The 22,926-nt window shown below is 42.0% G+C and overlaps 1 protein-coding gene across 5 annotated transcripts in view; it reads left to right on the top strand.

The window, feature by feature from the left end:
• Window positions 1–22,926, top strand: part of ITPR1 (inositol 1,4,5-trisphosphate receptor type 1) — a 384,526-nt gene that overhangs the window by 339,689 nt on the left and 21,911 nt on the right. For all 5 annotated transcript variants that reach the window (XM_072598619.1, XM_072598616.1, XM_072598617.1 and 2 more), the window contains 4 exons: window positions 717–809; window positions 1,667–1,806; window positions 2,381–2,546; window positions 4,187–4,347. In XM_072598619.1, the coding sequence (XP_072454720.1) occupies window positions 717–809; window positions 1,667–1,806; window positions 2,381–2,546; window positions 4,187–4,347 (560 nt within the window). The remainder of the gene's footprint in view (window positions 1–716; window positions 810–1,666; window positions 1,807–2,380; window positions 2,547–4,186; window positions 4,348–22,926) is intronic.

Below are 22,926 nucleotides of genomic sequence, written 5' to 3'. Positions count from 1 at the left end.
ATTTAAAAGTAAATCTTTTAGCATGTTGGAACTCACGTTCCAAGGCTGATTATGATTTTGAACCTTCATTTAGCAGGTTCACAGAGCTCATGGATGTAAGTGAGGGTCAAGTTCTTTACTGCCACAATTTGCTTACACCACAGTGCTTGGTGAAATACTAATATTTTTTGTAGATTTTACAGTAGCCCCCGACACAAGAAATGCACACAATGTTTTGGCCCACTTTTGCATACAGTTTTGGTTTCCTCTCTTTAAACTTTAACATCTTAAAGATTATTCATCTGTGGGTACACACTCTCATCACATCAGTTGAAGCTAACTTCATTTCGCCTCTTGACCAACATGAAAATCTGAAGTCAGTCGTTCTGGGATTGAGATAGCTTAGAACATCAGTTACTTCAAGGTGCAGAATTTTGATAGTTCTTGCTTGGCACAATGCATGTTCATCTGGGAGCTTCTTGAAAGCAGAATAGGCGGGCTACTGAGTACAGTATTTCTCAAGAGCTATACAGAAATTCACATCCTCTGGCTTGTGTATTTCATCGAGAGACAGCATTTTTCAAAGGAGTATGTATGTTACAATTCTTACGTTTTAATTATAGTTCAGTTACATGGCTTTTCTTTGTAGAGTATTATTTAATGGGGTATGAATTAATGACTTGAAGCATTTTGGCAAGATGTGTTCAGACTGTTCACTATAAACCTTGTCTTTACAGACGCTAGTGAAAGTTTGGCGGGAGAGTTCCTGTATTCTGATGTGTGTCGTTTGGGGGCTGGGGAAAACTGTTCTTCTCCTGTACCCACCGAAGGTAGGCACTTTGAACTGATTAGCTTCTAAACCTCATCTTGAATCTGATTTTCTTCAAAGGCTTTGATCCCACATCTAAGGCTAGGTAAGACTTACAGGCTCATAAAATGGTAGAGCTGGAAGGAACCATCGAGACCAGCTTACTCCCCCTTCCCCCTTTTACATGTAAGGAAATTGAGGCCCAGATAGGTTCAGATTAGAGTAGATTCTCGGCTTAAAAAAGAAAATGCTAGCAAATGTCACAAATGTTAGTAGGGGGGTGGGCAGTGTTTTAGAGAGGAGAGCTGAGGAAAGGGCAGGAATATTGTGAGGGTGTCAGGTGATCTATCGATATAATACTGTCTCTTTGTTCATTAGGAAAATAAGGATGAAAATGATCTCTTAATATCAGAAGGCCCATGTTATATTTACAGACACCTTAACAGTATATGCTTTCATAGATGTCCCATTTCAACTTCGCAATAATAAGTAGTACACGCTCAGTGGACACATGGGTTCCGAGGCATTAAGCAGCTTGCCTAAGGTTGAACAGTGAGGCAATATTGGGACTGAGATGAGAATCCTATAGATTTCAAAAGGTGGGGAATATTTTTAAGTGTCACCAAATAAAGGATATCATTGGTACAGAACAAAGAAAGTTACTCATGGTTAATGCCACAGTCGCTGAAAATATGAAATGCTGCTATTGATAGCTACGCATTTTGAACGGAAATGTTTGGATCTTTTGCCCTTGGTTTCTGAATTTATTTTCCTTTCATGCCTGTCAGCTAGTGAAATGACATTCAAGAAATATAATATCAAAATCACGGTATATGTTTTCTTACACTTTAAACCTATTATTACTTTCTATGTTAACAGAGCTGACTCCAGCAGAACAAATTGAAGAAGATAAGGAACATACGTGTGAGACATTACTGATGTGTATTGTTACTGTGCTGAGTCATGGACTGAGAAGTGGGGGTGGAGTAGGAGATGTGCTCAGGAAGCCTTCCAAAGAGGTAAATTCATGTGGAAGGGGAAGGAAGAGAGGTGTGGGTGGGTGATATTGCACAGTAAATGAGATTAATGTATACTGAAGAGAAGAGGAGGGAGCCAGTGGCTCTCTCCAAAAAACACCTGTTCTAGTATATCCTGTTAAAGTCATAGCTGGAAGTTTGCAATTTCTAGAGGGATGACTTTTGTTATTTATGTGTGTGTGTGTCTGTACATGTATGTATGTATGTATAAACAGTTGTAACATTTATGCTGGTCATCAGGTTCACAGGCCTGAGGTTCATTTCCCAAAGATCTTGGCTCCCAAAAGTTGGTTTATAGCCTATCAAGTAGTACAAAGAAGAGCTAATGATTTGTAATAAAGATAGATCAAAAAAGAAACGGTTGTAGAACTCAGCCCAGTCTCCTCAGCTTTCACTTATTTCTAGCTCTAGAAGTTTCCCTTCGCCCTGACAGCTGATGGTAGAAGTGGCTGGCTTAAGCCTGTTAGAGGTTTCTTAATGCTGTTTTGCCAGCGCTGTCCAGACTAGAACGATGAAGCTGATGGCTGGAGTTAATGAGGATGGTGTTTTCTCCCAGGAACCTCTCTTTGCTGCTCGAGTGATTTATGACCTCTTGTTCTTCTTCATGGTGATCATCATTGTTCTTAACCTGATTTTTGGGGTCATCATTGATACCTTTGCCGACCTGAGGAGTGAAAAGCAGAAGAAAGAAGAGATCTTAAAGACCACCTGCTTTATTTGTGGTAGGTCTTTATTTGGGAAGGTCTCCCTTCAAGCCACCAAGAGAGGGAAGGCCCAGCTCAGCCTGGAGCCCCATATGCTAAGATGGAGGAGCCCTGGGGAAATCTGAACCTTGAAGACATGCTAGGCGGTGAGGCCTGCATTCCCTAGGCATGGAATGCTCTGATTGTACTCTTTATTTCTTTACTATCTGTCCTCGGAGGAAAGACTATTCTTGGATGAAACCCAGTGCCTTTTCTAACTTACCCTGAGCAGTGCTTTCAACACCACTACATTTCTTAGAGCAGACTGGTTCTAAGGAGCAAAGATTGAGGGTTCTGCCCTGGCATCATGTGCCCCAACCTTGTGGTTGTTCCCTGAACTCAGACCTTCTGTTTTCATGCTCTTCCTCTTAAACAGATTCAAAGGGAAGAAGACATGCATGTAGGTCTAACCTCTCAGAAATTTTCTGGAAGAAAGTATTCAGACCTTAACCTATATTTTGTTATGTAATAGCAAAATAATTATTTCACAAAAGAGATCCTCAGGAAAAGTATGGATCATTCCCCTCCACCATCAATCAGTCAATCAGTAAGCATTTATTAAATGCCAACTATGTGCCAAGCCCTGTGCTGAACACTGGGGATACAAAAAGTGGCCAAAAAACCAGCCCCTGGCCTCAAAGAGTTTACCATCTAACGGAGGCAACAAAAAGGAAAGAAACATAGACAGAGTGAGCTATGTACAAGATAAGTAGGAAAATAATTCACAGAGGGAAGGTCCTCAAATTAAGAGAGGGGATGGAGGAGGCTTCTAGTAAAAGAAGGACTTTTCATTAGGATTTAAAGGAAGCCAGAGAAGTCAGAAGGCAGAGTGGAGGAAGGAGGGCATTCCAGACACAAGGGACAGTCAGAAGAACATGCCAGAAGCCGAGAGATGGAGTGTCGAATCGAACACCATTTATGAAGTATCTGCCCACTATTGTGGTTAGCACAGAGAGGGAGGAGTGGGGAAGATACAAGAACACAGAACATGATTCAGATTCATAAGGGAATTGGAACTGAATCAGGACAATCTAGTTAGATGTATTGTAGGTTGATCTTCTGAGATGTCATCATGGCTGCCAGACTGTAAGCTGTCTGACAAGGGCCATGTCCTAAGAGCTAGTTTTGTCTCTCCATTTCCTAGCGCAGTGAGTTATATGTAGTGGATGCTTCATAAAGGCTTCAGTTAATGAATTTCAAGATGAGACATGCTTTTACAAAATCTACGGGTGGTTTGTGTGCTATAATTAGTATGGCATGAGCAGTTTTCACTTAACGGGTTCAGTCTTTGGTCAGCAGGAAAGTGAGCAGGCCACTGGTTTGGGAGGCAGAGACTATCAATTCATATCCTAGTTCTATTATTTATTTCTTTTGTCATTTGGGACAAAACACATAACTTCTCAGTTTCTTCATCTTTAAAAAAAAAAAGTGATTAAACCAAACTGATCTCAAAGGTCCTTTAATCTGCATGTCTGGGATATTCTTATGTTTAGCTGTATGTACAAATATATAACTGGTTCACTGGAAAGCCCAGTAGATCCACATTTTTAGATGGAATTTATAGGGCAAACAGAACTTATTTGGGTGCTAAAGAGAGGTTTCGTTTTCTCTTCTTTTAGGCTTAGAAAGAGACAAGTTTGATAACAAGACGGTCACTTTTGAAGAGCATATTAAAGAGGAACACAACATGTGGCATTATTTGTGCTTCATTGTCTTGGTCAAGGTGAAGGATTCTACTGAGTACACAGGGCCAGAAAGTTACGTGGCGGAAATGATCAAGGTGAGTACAGAAAAGCACTTCAAGACATATTTGCCTTTTGGTTCTAGCTCTTGAGGCATGCATGGTTAGGTCTGCCTCCCATGAATTAGCGTCTGAATAGAATAGAACCATTTAGCCTGATAACATTTTCAACTGGCCTGTGGAGAGCCTTTCAGGTAGATGTGCTAACAGATAGGGTTACGTGAAGAGAGGTATTTGAATCCCATATTACTTTTCTCAGTGATTGGAAACATTGATAGATACTTAGAAAAGGAGGCAGGCTTTTTGAGTCTTCAGTGAACAAAGCTTTTGCAGAGCCTTGGGGGGGGATCGGAATTTGTGCTATGGAAGTCACCAAGCCAGATGCTCTTTCATACCTGTGGTCTAAACCTCATTAAGATGCTTGGGAGCAGGAGGGAAGATGGCAGAAGGAGTAGGCACAAGCTATAAAACTTAGATATTCTTTGTGGTTTAAACTCATCTGTTCTGAGAAGGGACAGGGTAGCTTCCCCTCAGGGTACTGGAGACTTATACATGTTGACTGAGAATGCATTATTCTAAATGACCCTACCTCCCCCTTTTTAATCTGTGATTATAAAAACATATATAAACAAGCTCAGAGTCAGCTCTTCTTTTGTAGGTGGCAGGCTTTCAGTTCAGATACATTTGCTTCCTGGCTGTTTATTGGCAACAGATTTGGAGCACTCCTGTGTTGAGTGCCTCAGAGAGCTACCCTAGCCCCAAGAAGAACAAGAAGTCATTGCTTGTCCATAAGTGGCTTACAACTTGGTTTAGGATATGGAGCATAAAAGTCATAAAAAAAACTGTCAAATTTCGAGTGTTGTACAAAGCAGTCCAAGTTATTATAATGCAAACCAAATGTTAAGTGTAGAGGAGAGTAAAGGAATAAATCATTTGGGTACTCTTAAATCAGGCAGTTAGGTAGCAAAGTGGATAGAGTGCCAGGCATGGAGTCAGAAAGACCTGAGTTTGAATCTGGCCTCAGACATTTACTAGCTGTGTGATCTTCGGCAGGCTGCTTAACTGTTTGCCTCAGTTTCCTCATCAGTGAAATGAGCTGGAGAAGGCAATGGCAAACCAGTTCAGTATCTGTGCCAAGAAAACCCCAGATGGGGTCCCAGAGTCAGACATGACTGAACAACAGCAGAAACTCTTAAGTCAGGGAAGGATTCCTGAAGGCAGCTCGGAGCGACTTCCTGCCAAAGGAAGGCATGGATTAGTAGAGAGAAGGGAGAACACAAAGGCCCAGGTGACTGGCAAGCAGGATTGTTTGACTGACTTAGGGAATCTCTCTTGGGCAGAAAGAAGCTGGACAGCAGCCAAGTGAAGGCCTAGAAGGCCAGGAGGAGGCTTGGTCATGCTAGGTGATGGGAAAGCATTGTAGGTTTCTAAGCATAAGCAGTGCCAATGATTTGTGAAAGAGATGATTTTCATCATTGTCACAGGAAGCGTTAGGATCAAAGAAACAAGTGTACATCATGGTGTGTTCATACTGTGCTGAGCAGTGCGTAGGCCAGCCAAGAAGAATGAAGCAGCCCTATCCTTGAGGAGTTTACGATTTTACTGGGGAGTTAAGATAAATAGGAAATGATTGAAGACCAGAGCATGGCAGGAGATGGTAATTATTTAATTATGTGGTGTAAACTAAGTGATTTAGAGACCAATAGCAAAAGATCTATAAAGCAGATGAAAATTGACCTTGAAATATGGGATTACCCCAGCGACTGGGTAAAAACTGGCTGGCTATTTGATGAAAACTGCTGCAAGGTCAATCTAGCAGAAATTTGATTTAGATCATCTCATGGCAGTTAGGTGGTGAACTGGAGAGAGCACTGGCTCTGGAGTCAGGAGGACCTGTTTTCAAATCCAGCCTCTGACACTTGACACTAGCCTTGTGAGCCTGGGCAAGTCACTTAACCCTGACTGCCTCACCCAAAAAATAGATTTAGACCAACATATTATACTATATGCCAAGATAAGCTATAAATACATGAACTAGATATAAAAAGTTATATCATAAACAAATTAAAGGAACAAGGAAAAAAATTACCTTTCAAATCTGTGGACAGGACAAGCGTTCATGAACAAACAAAGGATAAGGAGAATTACAAAAGATTCTGATTATAAATTTAAAATGTTTTGCACAAAGAAAACCATTGCAGCTAAAATGAGGAGAGGAACAATTAACTGGGGAAAAATCTTTGCATCAAGTTTCTGTGATGAAATTCTCATTTTCCAGACATAAGAAAATGATTCCATATTTTAGATGTAAGAGCCATTCCCAAATTAACAAATGGTCACCAAACATGAATAAGTAGTTTTCAAAAGGAAAAAGAAATCCAAACTGTCAACTGCATATAAAAATATGCTTCAAACCATTAATAATTTGTCAGTGCACATTAAAGCAGCTCTGAGGTTCAGCCTCAAAATCATACTTATCAGATTGGTAAGGATGACAAAAAAAGGAAAATTGTCTATGTTAGAGGGGCAAGAGGAAAACAGGCTCATTAATGTTCTGCTAGTAAAGCTATAAACTGATCAAACCATTCTGGAAAGCAATTTAGAACTATGCCCCCAAAGTTACTAAACTGTGTGTACCCTTTGATCCAGTAATACTACCATTGAGGCCTACACCCATGAAATAGAAAAAAGTGATATGTACAAACAACTTTTATGGCAGCTTTTTTTATGATGGCAAACAAATGAAAACTAAAGGAGATGGTCATCTACTGCTGAATGGCTGAACAAATTATAATATATGAATGTAAGATTATTGTGCCATAAGAAATGACCAAAAGGGAAATGGGAAACATGAGAAAATTTGTGTGAAGTGAGCAAAACCAAGAGAACATTTTGTACAATGACAACCTCATTATAAAAAGAAACTACTTTAGAAAATGGAAGTCATGTAGGCACACGTTAACATGGTAGATTTGTAACAGAAAGAGATCAAGTAGCAGGGTGGTCAGCCAGGAGGCTGTGGGTGACTCCAGCTGACTCCAAGGCTAGCTCAAGTCCTCTCTGCCTGTCATATAGGGGTATTATATGTTTCTTGATCTATGTTATAGCACATGGAAGAAGAATCCTTGGTTTTTCATCTTTGTCATAGGTGTTTACGGTATGTTATGAAAAGTTCTTTTCATTTTCCTCTCTAAGACAATATTCACTCCCCATATCTTAGTCTACAAATCTTCTGGAAGTTGATTGTGAAGTTAACTGCTAACCATATTACTTTGGGGTCACTGAAACCTCTGGCTGAGTGCCGGCTTTCTGCCTCAGTAATGAGGACTCACAGGAGTCTTGTGAGCTATCACCTGATAGGGGATTAGTGGCCTGAGAACACCACCACCACCCCTGGCTCCAGAATGACTCAAATGGACTGCATGGTTTTTATAGCCTGCCACACTGACAGTGCTCTGAGAATGCCAGCTTCTGGGCAGATTTGCTTTCACTATTTCTGCCATTCTTTGACTGAAGAAATCTCCACATCATAAAAACATAGCATCAGAAAGATCTTAAACATGAATTTACGGAAACTGTGTGTTGTGCAGCAGGTGGGGGTTACAAGGGGAAGCTAAAATGTAGTGGATCTCTTAACACAAAGCATGGAAAGCTCATGCCAACCACCCAACTCAGGTGGAGGCTGCTAACAAAGCTCTCAGTGCTACCCTGGGTCACCTGGAAGGGAAGTAAAGGAAGCCAGCTAAAGGAGAAGAGAACTGAGCACCAGTTCCCTGGAGCCATTTCAGGGCTGTTAAGCCTTAGTCACAAAATGCTGGGGGGTAAGGGTGTGGAGAGCAGCTGTAACAAAAATACCATGAGCTATACCCCATGAGTCTTTGGAAGAGGTTGAGCAAACAAGATACCTCTCACCACCCAGAGGAAAGCCAGATAAATTTTCAGAAAGCCCCGCTAGCCCCCAGCTAGGCCAGAACTATTTTAATGTTGGTTTGGTGACAAAGGGTGGGCAAATGAGTGATCCCAAGGATGGAAAGAAGATCTTTTAAAGAACTGCTGTGATTGAAGACCTACTGTTAGCATCCCTACCTCTGCTCTTTAAAGAAAAATGGTCCCCATAAGCCCTCCAAGCCACTTCACAGGAACTGACTGACCTCTTATCTCTCTACAGAAAGTGACTTTTAAGGCAGAGTGCTAGGAAGTGCCCCATCCTGTGTTGGCCTACTTCTGTCTGGTGGTTAATAGGATTGTTGTAAAGACTGGAGTCCAGATGCCTCTGAACATATGAGAATATCTATGTCTGCCAAACATCTTCAAAACCAGTTCTGCATGAGAAAAATCACCCAGTTAATGGACTGACATCATAGTTAATAATTCTTTGTAGTAGTAGAGATGCACTAAGGAAACACTGCAAGTACATACTACATTTGTGGAAAGGATGGCACAGAGTAGGGGTTCTTGACGTTCTGGGGGGGGTCTTGAGTCCCTTCAGCAGTCTGATGATGCCTGAAGACCCCTTCTCAGAATAATGTACTTAAATGCATAAAATAAAACAGGATTACCAGGGAAATCAATTCTATTCTAATGTAGTTATCAAGTGGTGTTTGTTTTGTTTTTTTTTTCAAGTTCCTAGACCCCAGGTAAGAATCTTTGATTGAGGCTAAATCCAGTAAACCAAATCTCTTCCTCTCTGGGCTTCTTCACTAGTTTTTCCTTATGTTCAGGGTTCCTTTCGCAGCTGTGCTATAAGCCTGCCCAGAGCTCTGCAGCGTTTCTTTGTTAATTGGCTCTTGGTGTGCACTGTTCCAGTTTGGCACAGCTGTATATTGTGAAGTGGTCAGTGTCCATGGAAGCCCCAGAGTTTAATGGTGCTAGAAGGGCTCTGACCACTTCCTGAGGGCCCAGTAGAGGAGAGGCAGCATTGGAAGAAATCATGTGTCCTGGCAATGCTGACAGTTCGATTATGCCAAGTCCTGATCCTGGTTTCAGTGTAGGAGAGGATTTGTCATATGTGTTCCACTCTCCCCTCCTTTTGGCTGATCTCTCACTCTTCTCTGCCCTGAGGGCACTGGGCTGGAGTTGCCAAGCCAGGGTTATACTGAGCTTGACCACTGGTGCCTAGGGTCCTAACAGAATCACAGTGCTTCAGATAATGATCTGACACTGAGATAGCTCTTCATGGTTTGCAAATTGCTTTCCATACATCCTATCTCTTATCTGATCCTCACAACAACACTGTGGTAGACATTATTCTATTATTATCCTTATTTTACAGATGAGGAATAAGAGACTGAGAAAGGTTGAGGGATTTGCCCAGGATCACACATATAAGTATTTGAGACAGGATTTGAACTCAGGTCTTTTGACTAGTGGGGTCAGCCCACTACCCCCAACTCCCTTGCTGCCTCCGTGTTATAATGTGTAGTTGTATAAACAACTTGGGACACAGAAAATGGATGATGAGATGGGCATAAAGGTGAACAGGAGAAGAGAAGGCTGATTGCCTTTGAGTAACTGCGGTTTGGAGGATGATACCCCCCCCACACACACACACACACACATACACACACATCCAGCTTCTTATGGAAACACAGGTCCATATTTTAACACCAGTATTCTTTCTAGTGGTGAGGTGTGACTCCAAGTCATGTCATACCTTGTCATACTAGTCTCAGAAGGATGAAGAACAAGAGTGAAGAGTGGGTACAGCCAGGCTGTTTCATGTGACAAATGAGGAGGGAAACATGAGAGAAACAGCATCAAGGAGATCACTTGAGAAATCAACAGTAGCAGGAGGAAATTATGGGATAGTCATGTGGTAGGTGTAAGTGATAACCAGTAAACAGCCTCCATGTTCTACTGGTATCTATCAAATGTCAGGAAAATGCCAGGAAGGTCTCTAGAAGTGGTTGGACCTCCTGTGATGGATTTCCAGGAGCACATAGAGGAAAATCCCTCAGGATGTACCAGCATGCATTGGTGGGGTTTGCATCACTGGAGGGAATGCCCATACAGGGAGGGCAGAGATCCACTAATGTGCGGACTGCATAGTATAGCCATCTAGGAAGTAGAATGGGAGGGAAGACTGGTAGGAAATGTGGTTTCTGGTTCCAGGGCTATTCTGGACTGTGCTACTCTAGATTACCCTCTTCCAAAGGGACAGCTCACTTGACCAAATGTTGGAATCTAAGCCAATGGCAATTTAGAAGTCCTCCCAGCAGAAAAATGGATGTGATTGTGCTCATTCAATCAATTAAATTCAGTGAACATTTTATTAAGCACCTCCTGTGTACAATTCTGCAGATGCAAACAGAGAGAGGGCAGAAGAAGCCTCAAAGAGCTTACAGTCTAACAGCTGGGACACAAGAGAAAGGGAACAAGCATTTATTAAGCACTTACTGTGTGCCAGGCACTGCACTAAGCGCTCTACAAATATGATCTCATTTGGTCCTGACTACAACCCTGGTGGGTAGGCACTATTATCATCCTTACTTTACTTTGCCTGAGGCAGGATAAAGTTAAATGCCTTGCCCAAGGTCACACAGCTAGTACATTTATGAGGCCAGAGTTGAGCTCAGGTCTTCCAGATTCCATGACCAATGTTCTAGTCACTGGGCCACCTAGCTGGAATGTAGCAGATAAAGAAATAATGATGACAGAAAAGAGAGATTAGGGCAAGTGTTATGGAGAGGTCTAGATAAAATGGTCTAGAATATTTGAGGGGAGAGAGAGATCATTTTCAGCCATGAGAAGATGTAAACTGGTCCTTGAAGGAAGAAGGAAACTTGAGGGAGGCATAGGGGTGGGAGAAAGGCAGGTCTTTAAGCCAGCTCAACATGGAGGTGGGAGAGATCGGGACAATAGTGTGGGGTGGAAAGGAGTTCTGTTTGGCTATCAAGTCAAATGCGCAAAGGGTAGGTACATGAAATCGAACTCAAAAGAAAGAATTCTCTGAGACAATGGCAAAGTTCCTATCACTAGCCTTCTTTAGTACCCTGCACATTGTGATATATCACCATTCCTTTCAAAGCAGAAATGGATTTGGTAGTTACCATGAGGTTATATGTTGGGGTACACTTTAGATTACAATCTACAGGAACCCCACTAACTTACTGGCAGATTCTGCTTGCTTTTTTTCCCTTCCAAATGGTCTAGAGGTAGAACTTTCACCAGCCAGGGCAGGGACATTTTCCCTTTCAGTGTTTGCAGTGGATCATCCCATTGTAGTGTGCATCCATCCACAGCTTCATTCTGTGAAGAAAGAAAGGTTCACTTTGTGCGTGGCACCATGTGACTGAAGAATGACTTCTTAGAGTTCTCTGTGAGCAGAAGGTGGAAAAAAACCCTAGCATTTCCTCTCCCACTATTTAGATGCTTTTCAGTGAACTGTCTTAGAAGAGTATGAAACTTAAGTATAGCTTTATTCATTAATATTAAACATTTACTTTTAAAATAGTTCAGGTACCAAATGTTACCTCCCACCCCCAAAAAGGGTAAAAACTGATTAAGAGAACTAGAAGGCCCCCAGAAAATGGGTAGGTTCCCTTTGGGAGATTTATGGGAAGACATGGGCAAAGATTTGCTGAGGACAATGGCATGAATGGACTGCAGTCTGCGTCATGAAACCATTTTCCAAATAATAATAGTTAATATGTATATAAACATGTCATGCATATTTACACAGCACTTTATGTAAGTTTTATCTCATTTGATCCTCACATTTGATAAGATTACAGATCCATTGCCATAGTTATTGCTAATTGTAAGGAGGTTTGCATCAACTACTATGAGAATGATTTCAAAAGTCCATGCTCCACTATATTTTACTTCCCTCTCAGGGTAACACATTGAATAGAGCCTGAAGCAATTATTTTAACATTTTCCCATTTTCTTATTTTGTCTTATTTTTAAATGATGGCCTTTTCTTGTTTTAATATCACCTTCATTTATAACTATATATTATATATGTATATTATGCATCATACATTTTATATGTGTATATATTTTACATATATATATTTATAACCATATCTAATGAATCATCCCTTGTAGTAAAATTGAAAAAGAAAGAAAAGAAACCTGTTAAACAATAGCTATCAGCTACATCAGACAGCAGATGGCATGTTCCACACCCATGATCCTCCACCTCTCAAAGGAGGAAGGAAGGAGCATCTTCTCAAATTTTTCCAAGTCACTAGTAGCACTGTAGCATTGTAGCCTTAAGATCAAATCTGTGAAGTGTAACAAAGACTCAGTCCATCAGGTTTCTCCATATTTAAGTGACTGCCTGTCAGGCAAATGTAAGAGATAAGCCTACCTTCAGTTACCACATTCCCTCAGTCAGCTAGAAGTTCAAGAGGTCATATGGTGAATAATACAAGCTGACATACACAGCTATATGGTTTTAAAAATGCCTACCTCTTCCCAATCTTGTGAAGTATATAGCAAGTATTACTATTTCTTTTTACAGATAAGGAAACTGAGGCTCAAAATGGTTAAAAGGTTTGCTTATGGTCATACAGTTGGTATGTAGTATGGCTCAGGCCCCAGACCCAAAGACTCAAATTTTGGACCTTTGGATCCAATGTTTTGCTACTATTCCAGAGTTTTTCTGTTTTTGAGGAAGACAGGATAGAAACTGAAATCTAACATAATTGTTTATTTAATATGGATTCTAGCCTTCTACTCGCTCTTGAGATTGAGATTCTTATTTATTTGCTAAAGCTTTGATTTTTGAGGAATTTTTTGGGGAAGTGGGGGACTTGTGTATTGAAGGACAAAGTTAGACATAATGTTGTCCACTCATTTTTTTCAGTGGAAAATCTTATCCTCCCAAGCTGTTAATGACCCAGAGGGTCTGCTCTTCTCCTTGGAAACCTTTGTCCTTTCCTCCGGCATAGTAAATTAATTATCTCTCCATTTTGTCCTAGCTTGATGTAGTTCATGTGGCAATAATACATCTGCAGTGCTGCCTCCCCAAGTTGATTGGAATTTCCATGAATACATCAGAATTGTTAAAAGAGCAATAGGGTATGGAGTGCTCGGGGTGGGCATATAGGAAACATGACCTGTGCCTGTAAAGAAGACAGATAGGGCAAGGCAAACAGACGTAGGCATGCCCTCAGACACACGTGCACGCTGAGAACTTCCATGGCTGGACTCAGTCTGTTGACTTTGCTCTTCTTCTGGCCACATCTGGTTTCCCAGATTCAGGTTGGCACATCTCCCAGGCTCCTGTTCCTCCCTGGCTTTTTCACCTCCTCAGCAGTGCTGGGTTAGCCATTGCAAAGAAAGCAGCAACTCCCCAAAAGGGAGGGAAAAAAAGACTGCGGGTAGAGGGGGTGGGTGGTTGAAGGAATCTCTTGAGAGACAGTCACTGTCTAATCTAGAAGTGGCCGTAAATCAGCAAGAAAGAAACTTAATGTATTCAATGGGTTTTAATTCTCAGAGTTGCTGCCAAGGTTGCTACTCATGTGCAATTGCAGATGCTCATTCAGACGGCCCAAGTTTAGCAAAGACCGGGGCTCTCTCTTCCAGTGTTTTCTGGGAAGTGCATTAATTATAAGCTTTAAACATTTGAGAGCTGAATTGTTCTTACCTTTTCCTCTAACAGAATTTAATGGTCGACTTGAATTGCTTGATAGTCACCCGGAAAAATCAGGTGACAGGGGTGTATGTGTCTTAAGTAAATAAAAGGGGAAGGATGGATTCACTTAAACCACAGCCAGACACCGACTCCCACACCCAGATGACTAATCGGAATTGGGTACAACTCCCTAATAATTAAAACATTAGAATGGCTGATCTGTGACCCTTCCAAGCCAGTGCAGCTTTTTCTCACAGGATGGCCTTTCCCTTAGGTACTTCTGCTGCTGCTTTGGGCACCTACCTTCTTTAGCATTTCCCCTCCATGGGGAATTTATTCATGATACACTGAATTCACTTAGGTCAAAAATATTCTACAGATAAATAACCAAACCAACAGGCTTGAAAAAGGAAAAATAGTGTAACCATAGGGGTGGGGCAGGGAATGCAAGGCTCAAATATGGTAGCAGGGTCTTTGCATTGCACCTGTATAATCGGGATAGTTCTAAGAGTGTAGAAATACCCATTCATGCAATCCTAGATAACATGCATAGAGTAATCACAGATAGCATTGGCATTGTCTGGACTTCAGCCTTGAAAGAAACTCAGGGTGGTAGGGGAGGGAGGGAGGAGTGAGCATATTTCAGCATCTTCTAACCAAGAGTGGACATCTTCCAGGTGCAGAGGACTATAGCTAGTGAATGGGAAGAGTGGAGAGGAATAGAAAACGCTGGAGAAAGGGAGGATGGGTGGGGAACTATGCATGATACCTGTCCGCAAATATTTGCAGGGCTGTGCCATGCAAGAGGGATTTGGTTTTTTCTTGGCCCCAGAGAAGATAACAAGGAGCAGTAGGTGGAAGTGGAAGAGGAGTCAATCTGGTGCACTGGTCAATGTCTAACAGCCAGCTCTACAAACAAAAACGTGTGAACTAGACACATTTTTATGTTTACTCTGCATTTTCAACATTTTCTCCACCCACTTTCTTAAGCCTCAACAATCAACAAAACAATAAATCTAGCCCGGATCTGTAGCATTTGCCAATTTCTGAGGTATAAACGCTCACGTTGAAAGTTTAACAATCGGTTCTCACAAGCTGGTACAAGCTGGCCCCAACACATCCCCGGTCCAAGCATTTCACCTCATAGAGGAGGAGAAACGAAGACCTGGACAGTTTAAATGACTTGCCTAAGGTCACACAGTCTCTGAGGCAGGATTTGAACTCAGGTCACCAAGCCCAGCATCCTTCTATTGTGCCACCCAGCTGTTTTCAGTGTAAGAAAGAATGATTGAGCTCTTTGGTAGAGATAAGAAGAGGCAAGAGGCGAAGGTGGGTAGATGAGCCGAGGTGGCCGAAACAGAGACAGATGTCTGGTTGATTTATGTAATGTGAGATGAAAAGCAGGCCTCTGGAGATTGCAGCTGATAGAACTGCGCAAAGAGCAGTAGTATCGTCTAGAGAGTACGAGAGGAGAAGGAAACAAGACAAATCATTTCATCTCTCGTGAGGATCCCTGACCTTTCCCCCCCCCCCAAAAAAAAAAAACCAAAACAAAACTGGCAACAGCCCTACGGGATAAGTTTTCATCAAAGTTTAAACTGAACTGTGGGACTGCCCTGTGGCCTTACATGGGAAGGTGTGTTTGCTTTCATTAGGTTATGGATGAAGAGCACGATGAGTATACTTAGTTGTTCAGGAAAAGGGAAAGAGAATCCTGGCAGTGGGGAAAGGATCCAGGAAATTGTCAATTCTTGTGCTTATGTGCAGATGTAGAATAGTGTTGAAACTTTTACCCTGGAATTCCTCTGACGATCCGGGAGGGAGGGAGTGCCTTGTGTGAGATTCCTGAGAAGCTGCTATTTGAGGGTGGGTGGTTGCTGCATTTGACAGCTTGAGACCTGGGCTAGCTAAAATACCATCTTCTTCTTCTTCCATATAAAAGTACCTTACTGTGTGTGAGAGTGTGGCATATGCTTCCATAGAACTCCCAGTCCCAGAAAGTTTTCTGAAATGAGATGGCACCATAGCCAAGTTAATATCAGAGGGAGAAGGATCTGGCATCAGCTTCTTGGCTGCTGGAAACAGTGTCAGCATCATTGGCCGCTGCTTTGTAAGGAGGTGGGGAGCGGGGCAGCAAGCTCGAGGCTGGGCTCCTATCAGAGGTGGCAGAGTTGAAGCTTCCCCACCCAGATTTAGAATCCATTCTGTCCTCCAGAAGGTATGATGTCATCGCCATGCCTCACTGCCATGTGCCGAAACCCTTCCCTTTCCTTCATTAGAGTGCATGGCCCTTCCTGCCAGGCCTAGAGGCCTGTGGGCTACCCGAATCTTCCCTTACCTCTATCGGAGGTCTTCGGCTGGCCAAACCGGATGCTCGTATGAGAGAAAGGACGTTCCAGAGTCGAACAAGGGTTGAGCTTTATTTCAGGGTCTAGTTACAAGTGCAGGGGAATTCTTCCTTAGGAGGGAGCGAAGAATCTCCCAAGGAGGCAAAGATCTTACAATAAGAGATTGGAAGTAGAAGTATAAGTGGGGAGAGAGGGGGAGGGGAGAGAGGAGAGAGAAAAAGCGGAGCCTTGTTGTCCTCACACGTGGCCCCTCCGCCCAAGAGAACTTTCAGGCTTTCCTGATCCTACTTAAGCTCTCCAGCCGCATAGTTTGCATCTGAATACCGTGCTGTTAGGTGTGCCCAGATCCGGGACAATCTCGAGGGCGGGGAGAGCTCTCTCCCATCACATTTCTCACAGGAAGAGGCGGAAATACACGAGATAGCTCGGTTCACCTCGATTCCCAGTCGTTTCCTGGGGGGTCCTCGTGAGAACTCTAAGATTTAGAAGTTCCCACCTTTACCCGCCCGAGACTGTCCACATGGAATTGAGCTTCCATCCCCAGCACCTTCCCCCACTCATCCTCTCCCATAGATTCCCCGCCCTTCTTCTCAGCCCTTTCATCCTAACCCATGTGGAGGGTTGCCAGGCATTTGTTGTCCATAGGTTACACCCATCAGCTGCCCTGGAAGAACCCATGTGCTAAAATGGGGTGAGTCAGGTGTACAGAGAAATATCCGCTAGGGAAAGAGATGGGAGCAGGGGGAAGACAATCCACAATCCTGGAAGACCAGGATTTGTTTTATCTCTGCCCCTTACTAGCCATGTGACACTGGGCAAATTATTTCACTTCTCTGAGATTCCATTTCATCATGTGTAATTTGTCTGTGCTGCCCATCTTCTTGCAATAAAGAGGTAACAGAGTCCGAGGGGAGAATCCTGAATTTGAAGCCAGAGGACCTCAATCTCAACCCCAGTGATGCAATCTGTGTGACCCTGGATAGATCACATAACTCCTAGATCTCAGTTTTATCTAAAAAATGAGAGGGTTAAGACTAGGTGGCTTCTGAGGTCTCTTCCAATCCAGAGGTCTTTGGTCCTTTGATCTTCCCCTGGGGAACTACAACTACTAAGGAAGTTGGACTGTGCTATTCTCTGGGCATTAAATTTACTGGCAAGTTTGCCAGCCTGAAAATGCCTTCCACAGGAGGCATCACTAACCTCCTTTGTGAATCTGTAGTATTCAAAATTTTGTTAAATGAATTAGCTTAAAATAAAGAATATATATGTATGTGTATACATATATATATGTTTGTATGTGTGTGCATGCATGAGAAAGTTTGTTAGAATGACCAAGAACATTTTAAAATTAATTTTTATTTCCAATATCAATCTCCCAAATTCAAAGTGTAACTAACATTGGTTACAATGCCATCTCTGTGCAAGGCATGAAGTGCTAGAAAACTAAGACCCCAAATCAGCACTGTTCTTCCTGCTTCCAAAAAGACATGTGGATATGTTGGGGTCTGCATGGCAGTCATAGCCACCTGTGTTGGAAAAGCAGCAGATGGAGATGTTAGCCCAGGCTTTGCCCCTTGGTGATGGGGTGAGTTGCCACCTCTTTGGGCCTATTTACTCATCTTTAAAGATAGCAGATTGAATTAGCTGATTGTTATATGTGCCCAGCACATTTTATCACTGTGCTCCCAAGCAATTTTAGTTTTTACTTTTGAAAGATGATTATTGAATACTCAGTCATAGAGGACATAAGTTTTACTCATCAGACTAACTGAACCTAAATCTAAACCTAACTTTTAAATTAACAGCTAAACCTTGCTTAAAGGCCAAACTTTTAAAATGAGACACAAAATACAATTTTTTTTTTTTTTTGAGACATTAGGGTGGGTCCACATCTGTGATGATACAAAAGCTACTTTTCAACCCTCAAATTCTAAGGAGGAGTTAAGGCAAAGAACAGGTCATATATTTCATGGAATCTTGAAAGGAGAGAGGTAGACTCTGGGCATGAGAAGGTCACCAACTAGATGACCAGGGGCTTAGGTAGGGACAGTGTAAGGAGCAGGCACAAAGTTGAGTGAATGGGAGATAGGAAGCAGTGAAGGCATGCTCCTGGAGGTAAAGAGTTTGGCAAATTGATCTGCAAGCTTGAGAGTAAAAGAGTTTACGGTACCTTTCTCCAGAATTCTTCCATAGTCCAATCTTAAATCATTTTTTGATGGTGTAGAGCAGAAGTTCTTAACCCAAAGTATTTTGACTCTGTTTCCAAATGATTGGTTCCTGTTGTAGTCTTAAGTATTTTATTTTATGCATTTAAAAACATGATTCTGAGTAGCTGGATAGAATGTTTACTAGATTCCAGAAGGGGTCTATGACCTGCAGAAGTCATTAACGTGGCACTACCACACTTTCTTCTAGATACCTCCTGCAGGCCCACCCTGTAATTAATTCTGCATTTACAGAGCATCTTTTATGGTGAAAGAATTCTGTTCAAGGGCATAGAGGGATTGGGGAATTTTTTTTTTGAGAGGGTCAGGATCTATAATGTCACTGGTGTGGTGTTCTGTATCTTGAAGTCTTCCAAGAGAATTTCTGGAGTTAGTGAAAAATTAAATATCTTCTCCAAGGCAGTACAACCAGCAGGAATCTGAGGCGAACTGAACCCAGGTCATCTTGACTAAGTGGCTTGGCTCTCTCCACTAGGGTACACTCTCACCATGGGAGGATACCCATTAAAATGTCATGATCATTTCCCTCATAGAGCCTGAAATCTACTTCTTAGGTCTAAAATTACCCTGCCTTCTTTCTGTTCTCTATCAAACAGTATCACATTGTGAGACACCCTGTATGTATGTATGTATGTATGTACGCACATCTCTAAGACATACAAATTCCTTTCTCTTGAAGGATCTTAAAGCACCTTGTCAAACTCTCCATTCCCTAAATTAATCCATCTAAATTATGCAGCAGCTCCAGGACATATGGTCCAAGTATAGTTCCATGAGGTTTGCAAAGCCCTTCATTTAAGGGCTGCTACCGACTAGTAAAGGCAGCATGATAGTTGAACTAGGAAGAAGAGGAGAAGAGAACACCTCATTGAAACTACACACCAAATTATATGAGCAGAATATAATTTACATGGCTTGGAACTGGCCTGGTTTAAAAAGCTCACTTCCCCGTGGTGGGTGGACAAACTCTTGGGGCGGTGGTTGTTCGGTGAGCAGATACTGTGTGACTGAAGGTCCTGACTGGCCGGGGCCTCCGGGCCAAGACATTAGTCCACCCCAGCTTTTCTCCTTTGGTACCTACTTCCTCTCCAGCAATCTGACACAGGGGCCAGCCCCTTCCTTCACCTGTGACCCTGAAACAACTGCGGAAAACAATGGTGTTTCATTTTCCTCAGGATTTCGTAAGAGATGGGTGTGGTTCATTACTGTTGACAGTCACTGCCCTATCTGTACCACACTAGCTGTTCCAAGAAGAACCATTAACCAAATTGGGGGCTGGTAATTAGGAACTGCAGCCCAGCTGTTGATTATATAACATGTCCTGTTTTAGTAGTGCCACTCAGAGCTGAAGAAATAGAAACAGATTGACACCTAAATTTGTGAAGAGAGCCAGCAACCTTTACATATCTGCTTATTTTGTGAAACTTAAATTTTCACCGTCCCCCTTCCCAAAAAGTAAATAAACGTACCAGTAGTAGATTGAACATTATGCTGGGAGTGAAGATCACTAGATTCTCCTTCTAGCTTCTGTCACTAGCTCCAGGTCCTACCTAACTTGACTTGGACCAAGCCACTTGTGTATGCTTCAATTTTTTCATTTGTAAATTGGAAATAATCCCTATATTTCTACTGCCTAGACTAAGGTAAAGGAAGGAAATCAGTGAGTATATATGTGAAAGCAGTTTTGAAAATATTAAGCACTGTCCATTCAACAGGCATCTGATTAGGTGCCAACACCTGTGTCAGGCCCTGTTTGGGGTACTAAGGATATAAGGACGAAAATGGAATTGCCTCTACCTTCAGGGAGTTCATATTCCTATAGGGGAAAAACAAAATATACACAGATTTTATATTTATATACATAAACACATATATGCATAGAGATATGTGCGTGCATGCCTATACATACATGTGAGGGGATAATGTCCTCATGTGTACATAGAAGATAATATCAGAGGGAAAAGGTGGCTGACAACTAGATGTGTGTGTTCGTCCTTCGTTGTCAAAGAAGACCATGCTATCAGAGAAATAATGACACGACTTGCACTTAACTTTGTTTTTGAATGAGGGAGGGCTGTGCAGGTCACCAGCCTCACTTCTCCTCCAGAGCCATCTGGATCCAGTGACCAGATATTCATCAGGATGACTGGAGATGACCCAGGATGAGACAACTGGGGTTAAGTGTGCCCAAGGTCACACAACTAGTGAGTGTCAAGTGTCTGAGGTCAGATCTGAACTCAGGTCCTCCTGACTCCTGCACTGGTGCTCTATCCACTGCACCACCTAGCTACCCTAGACAACCAGAAGTGAGGATGAGAAAGGCCTGTTGTGTAGAAGGTAATACCTGAGCTAATCCTTGAAGAAAGACAAAGATTCTAAGAATTGGAATTGATGAGGGGATTGCATGCCTGGAATAGGGCCCTGCCTGTGTACATGCACAGAGATGAGAGATGGGATATTTGTCATTAACAGAAAGTAGGCCTGTTTGTCTGGAGCACAGAATGCTAATGTAACCCCAGTTTCAGTGGTCTTCTCCACAGAGACTGTAGCTAAAGTTATTGTATGTTTAGGCAGTAAAATGTTGGATAGCCACCATTTAACTGTCATTCTTTGAGAAATCTGTGAGAATAGTTTTAACTGTCATTCTGGAGAAACTGAAAACTTCGGCATTTGAGGAGAGGGAAAAGGGAAAAGGAATAAGGACGCTTATTTGCTGAAAAATAAAAGTTTAACCATTGTCTTACAAAGAAACACACAAAAAAAATTCAGAAAAGACTGCATGTTTACCCTGAGGGAATTGAATGGTGGGACTGTGCCTCTAGAATTGAGAAGTCCACCCTTTTAGTAACAGGTAAAGGTGACTTTGACTGAGTTCTTTCTCATAGCTGATAATGTATCTCTGTCTTTGTTTTATTGTTGATCACACTGCTAATAGATAGCATAGCCAGAAATTTTGATGTTTATTTAAGTCTGGGGTTTATATGAAAAGAAAGGTGAGTAAAACTTATTGGAAAAGTTTTCTCTAGTTTATCAAATAAATAATATTTAGTAACCTGGGATAGAGGACACAGAACTAATTGATCTAAAACTAATCAGTTTTAGTAATTAATAAAGAAAAATACTTATTCCTTGATTGACCTAGGGACGAGAATAAGGAAAATGAACCAGTAGCACATAGTGGTTATCACCCCACCTAGGCTACAAATAAGGAAGGCTGACCCTACAACCCTGTTACATGAATACCAATCAGTGTTTGGCAGCATTATTGTAAATGGTCATTTCTGAGTCATTTAGCATTTTTTGGATACTTATTAATATCCCCTACCTAGCGAAGCAAATGCTAGCTACAGTTTTAAAGAAGTGAGCTCCAGAATTGATTACTTTTCCTCAGCCCTAGGAACTGCTTACTTCACCAGCTTGCAGTGAAGGATGAGGGCTGTAAATCTGTAGGTGTTTTGTGATTTCCCCACTAACCAGGATAAATGCCACCATAGTAATATTTAAACTTAAAACCTGCTTAACCTCTGGGCACCTTCTGAAGATATCTGTTAATTGAGAGAAGGTAGGATTTGTTCACTGGGGCTTCTTTAGTCCTTCCTATAAACTAAAATATTAACTGGGCCACAGTAAAAATCCAAATGGAGAATGTGGATGGTCTTCTCACTTGGTATACAAAATATGTGTTTTTAGCTTGAAGTAACTTAAATGCAGAAGTGGCATTTGGCACTTGGATGAAAGGCCACTCTTAGTTTAGCTTCAGTGGAATCTTCCAGGAAAGGGTGAGAGGAAAGGACAGGGTAGAGAGAAGAGAGAGACAGAGGCAGAGAAAGAAAGATGGCGAGACACAGAGACACAGAGACAGAGAGAAAGAAAAAAGGAGAGACAGAGAAACAAATCATCTGTTTCTCCTCCCACCCCCTAGCAAGTCTTCATTTCATGACCTCTTGGGTTCCCCTGAACTACTAAAAACCGAAGTAAACAAACAAACAAAACACCTTCCTAACCTAAACATCCCAGCCTTATCTGCACAGTCCTGTAGCCGTGGGTGCAGCATTTAAAATTTTCTCTTATTTTTCTATACTCTTAAGATTGTAAATAAATTCCTACACTAAAGCGTGAGTTTTTCTAAGGAGGAGGTTACCTCAGTCATGGTTCTTTCTCAGAATAGCCTCTTCAGTTGAACCCAGGGAGAGTGAACACTTCTCAGAATGAATAATATTTGCATCACACAATACAACTTCCTTTTTTCTCCACCCTTTCTCCTCCCCCCCTTCCAATCATGGACATTTTGAGAGGCTGGTCAGTGCCGCCCCCATGTCTGCAACTTCAGTGTTGGCGTTTACAGGGACTTTTCCAACTTTACCTAGAAAAGAACTCACCAGAACCCCAGCCCCTGTGGTTAGCCTGTTTCCGCCTGTGGCTTTGGTCCGTTTGTCTGCTCTGACAGAGGAAGCTCTCACTG

The sequence above is a fragment of the Notamacropus eugenii genome, chromosome 3, assembly GCF_028372415.1.
Source record: "Notamacropus eugenii isolate mMacEug1 chromosome 3, mMacEug1.pri_v2, whole genome shotgun sequence".
Lineage (NCBI taxonomy): Eukaryota > Metazoa > Chordata > Mammalia > Diprotodontia > Macropodidae > Notamacropus > Notamacropus eugenii.
The sequence above is the reverse complement of the archived record's forward strand: the minus strand, read 5'-3'. Positions and strand labels throughout refer to the sequence as shown.